The sequence below is a fragment of the Chenopodium quinoa genome, unplaced genomic scaffold (genome assembly GCF_001683475.1).
Source record: "Chenopodium quinoa cultivar QQ74 unplaced genomic scaffold, ASM168347v1, whole genome shotgun sequence".
Taxonomy (NCBI): Eukaryota; Viridiplantae; Streptophyta; class Magnoliopsida; order Caryophyllales; family Amaranthaceae; genus Chenopodium; species Chenopodium quinoa.
The window spans coordinates 889,049-892,821 of NW_018744537.1; the positions used below are offsets into that span (position 1 = coordinate 889,049).

General features: G+C 43.5%; 1 protein-coding gene across 1 annotated transcript; it reads right to left on the reverse strand.

Moving 5' to 3' along the window:
- Positions 1 to 2,175: 2,175 nt before the first annotated feature.
- On the reverse strand, positions 2,176 to 2,733 carry LOC110698914. Its single transcript, XM_021876419.1, has one exon. The coding sequence runs from the start codon at positions 2,731 to 2,733 to the stop codon at positions 2,176 to 2,178; it is 558 nt and encodes a 185-aa protein (XP_021732111.1).
- Between the last annotated feature and the right edge of the window lie 1,040 nt (positions 2,734 to 3,773).

Below are 3,773 nucleotides of genomic sequence, written 5' to 3' on the forward strand. Positions count from 1 at the left end.
TCGCCGCATTCCAATTTGGGTCAGCCAAGGCTTGTTTATGAGATTTTGGCAATGGAGATCGTTGTGGAGTTTGGCTATCTGGTTGAACAATTAAAGCATGGGCATACTTTGGATTTGGTTTAAAAATACCATGGCGTGCTCGGGTTTGCATTTGAGGTGATGGATATGTTGGTTGAATGGGTGGCACTCCTCGCAAGGGGGGAGGTGTATAGATCTGGGCTAGTGTGTGATGAGTGGGTGGGCTAGAGCTAAATTGGGGTGGGAAGAGGGCTCGTTGCACTGATGGGCTAGGGGAGTGGGCTGCGAGTGAAGGGGGGGAGGGATATTGAGGCGCATGCAGGGGAGACCCCAGGTGGGCTGCGGGAGACAGACTTGGGCCGCGGTCTGGCTGCGGTTGGGAGGAGGAGGGAGATTGAGGCGCATGCAGTGGAGACCGCAGGTGGGCTGGGAGAAAGGCTTGGGCCGCGGTCTGACTGCGGTTGGGGCTGCTCTTTGCTTGGGCCTATGTGAAGGGGAGAGTTGATTGTGGTTTGTGAGCCATGGTTGTGGGATGGACATGCGTGTGGGCTTCTTTGTTGCGGGTTAGGAAGAAGAGGATACAACAAATGTGGCGAGGGTGAATCATCACCTAAGAAATCGTAATCCTGGCTTTGGAAGTGAGCTAGATTTCGAAAAGGGAAGGTCGCTTCATCAAAGATAACATGACGCAAGATGATTATTTTATAGGTGGTGAGATCAAGACATCTATACCCTCTATGGTCAATAGGATAACCCAAGAACACACATGGTGTCGATCGAGGAGCTAATTTATGTGGAGTTGTAGCAGACAAATTAGGAAAACAAAGACACCCAAAGACACGAATGTGATAATACGAAGGGGTTTTTCCAAACAAGGGAAAAGCAGGAGTATTGTTTTTGAGAGCTTTTGTTGGCAAAATATTTAAAAGATAAGTGGCTGTTTCTAGAGCATAAAACCAATTCGGGGGGGGGGGGGGGAGACGCATGAAAAAGAATTGTACACTTAATGTTATTAAGTGTACGTATCATACGTTCAACTTTACCATTTTGTGAGGAGGTGTGTGGACAAGAGAAGCGGAAAAGCATCCCATGTTCAAAACATTGTTGCTTAAACGGGTCATTATCAAATTCTCTACCATGGTCACATTGAAAGCATTTAACCTTACGTTCAAATTGGGTTTCAACATAATTTCGGAAATTGATAAATGAATGAAAAGCTTGAGATTTGTATTTGAGGGGAATGGTCCACACAAAATGAGTATGATCATCTAATAAGACTAGATAGTATTTGTGACCTTGAGAACTACGAATGGGAGACGTCCATAAATCGGCATGTATGATATCAAAAGCACAAACTGTAGTAGTATTAGAATTATCAAATGGAAGTCGAGTATGTTTTCCTAATTGACATGAATTGCAAAACGTGGAGTCATGCTCCTTATTACAATAAATATAATTTTTAGACTTAAGATAGCTAAAAACTTGAGCTCCAGGGTGTCCAAGACGACTATGCCAAGTAGAGGAGGAAGCAACAATGAGGGAAGTAGCAAGACAAGTTGATGGAGTGGACTTGGTGGTGCTCACTGGATATAAATCTCCCGAACTATCACATCTCGTGATTGTTCTCCCCGTACGAAGATCCTTCACAGAGAAACCAAAAGGATCAAACTTAATAGACACAGGATTATCAGTGGTAAATTTACGGACTGAAATAAGTTTCTTAATGAGTTGAGGTGCTAAGAGGACATCACGAAGGACAAGAGGTGTGTTAGAATGGGGAAGGGTGCCATGACCATAACCCGTTACTGGAATATGATGACCATTTCCAACTAAAATATGATTTTTAGTGCTTAATTTAAACAAGGGTAAGATATTACCGGCGTTATTCGTCATGTGAGATGTGGCACTCGAATCCACATACCACTGATTATCGGGGTTTGGAAGAGTCATCGTAGAGAATGACGACGCCAAGTCCGTTGGAGTCATAGGCTGCCCGTAAATAGGCTGGGCTGCATATGCTTGTTGTGGTCTGGGCTAACCAAGAATGGACCGTTGTTGCTGTTGCTGGACTGGAAATGGAGCAGGAGGCCTGGCCCATGCGGTTTGCTGAGCCCATTGCTGGAAGCTTGCCCAAAGTTGTTGCTGAGTTGGGCTGGACTAATTTAGGGTAGTAGATTGGGCTTGGGATGGCTGTTGTTGCTGACCACGTCCTCTGCCTTTCCCTTTTGCCTTTCCACCCCTGCCTTTGTTGCCACGGCCACTGCCACCACCACCCCTGCCTTGTTGTTGCGGTTGTTGCTGCTGTTGGGCGGCTGCCGCGATGGTGGTGGTGGTGGTGTTGTTCGTTTGTGTAACAAACGCTTGTCCGGAGTTTTCTTTTGTTGATTTTCGGGACTCCTCTAACAAAATTCGTGATCTTGCTTCATCAAATTCGGGAAGAGGTCGAATTTGAGTGATGGATTGAGCCACTCCATCATAGTCTAAGTCAATTAAACCTGCACAAAGACGTAAAACCAAAGTTCTCTCGGACACGGGTTGACCAACGTTATTTAGTTGATCCTTGAGTTCCTTCAATTTCTGGCAGTAAGAAGACACATTCGGGAAATTCTCAACAAAAAGATTGTTAAATTGATTCTCAAGATAAATAGCACGAATTTCACCGTTATCTTGAAAAATTATTAGCGAGTCTATCCCAGATCTCCTGTGCCGTAGCATTCTTGTACAACACTATACTTCTTAAATCTGTAGAAATTGTATTATAGATCCACTTTTTCACAATCGAGTCAAGGCGGTTCCATTGCGTCGTGGTGAGGTCCGTAGGACGAGGAGAATTGGGATCTATATGGTCGATAACATTGCAAGAATGACAATGAATGAATCTCGAAAAGTTAAACCCAACTACCATAATTCCCTTTGTCACGATCAAGAATTTCAGGTACTTCGTTCCTGATGTTGCTAATAACATTAGCCGGGTGGTAGTCATTAGAGGGATGGGGTTGTTTTCATTGCTCCCAACCATTGGTAAAGAAGTAAGGGGAAAGAACTATGATGTGCGTAGCTTCCACCAAAGAAATCAAAGAAAAGAATTTTCTTTTTTTAAATTAAGCACCAGTATTTGATGATTGGGGAGTGCCGTGGTATTGCATGCAACTACCACAGAAGAGTAAAAGAAAGAAAAGAGGAAGAGAGGAAAAAGATCTAGGAAAAATTGTGAAACCCTAAAAAAATCTAGGTTGTGATACCATGTTAGATTGTGAAACTCCGTGATCGGAGAGTATTCCATTATATTGATCAATATTTATAGGTTACAATATGTACGACAGTTCTAACTGTGTTAGGAAACCTGTCAAAATAAGATAATATTTACATTAAATTTATCCTAAACCTATGAAGAGAATATCTCAATAATATTCGCTATCACTTATAATAAAGTTTGATACCTATCATTATAAGATAAATTTTGATAGTATTTATGATAAGAGTTACAAATGGAGAGGCCTCTCCGCTGACATGGAGAGGTCTCTTCATGTGGAGATCGTGCCTCGTTCAAGAGAGGCCGCTCTTTCTAATTTCTTCACCTTGCAAAGTTGAGGCAGAAACTTCCGGCTAGGCTTGGAGAGGCCTCTCCACTAACCAGGAGAGGCCGCGCCTAAGGAGAGGTTGCGCCACTCTATGGAGAGGCCGCTCCACTGCACATCTCTCTTTCTTCATGACTTGGCTTCTTTCCATCATCTTCTTGCTTCCAACCTCGGTTT

Coding starts and splice junctions, on each gene's coding strand:
- LOC110698914 (XM_021876419.1), bottom strand. CDS start 2,733: ATGCTACGGCACAGGAGATCTGGGATAGACTCGCTAATAATTTTTCAA.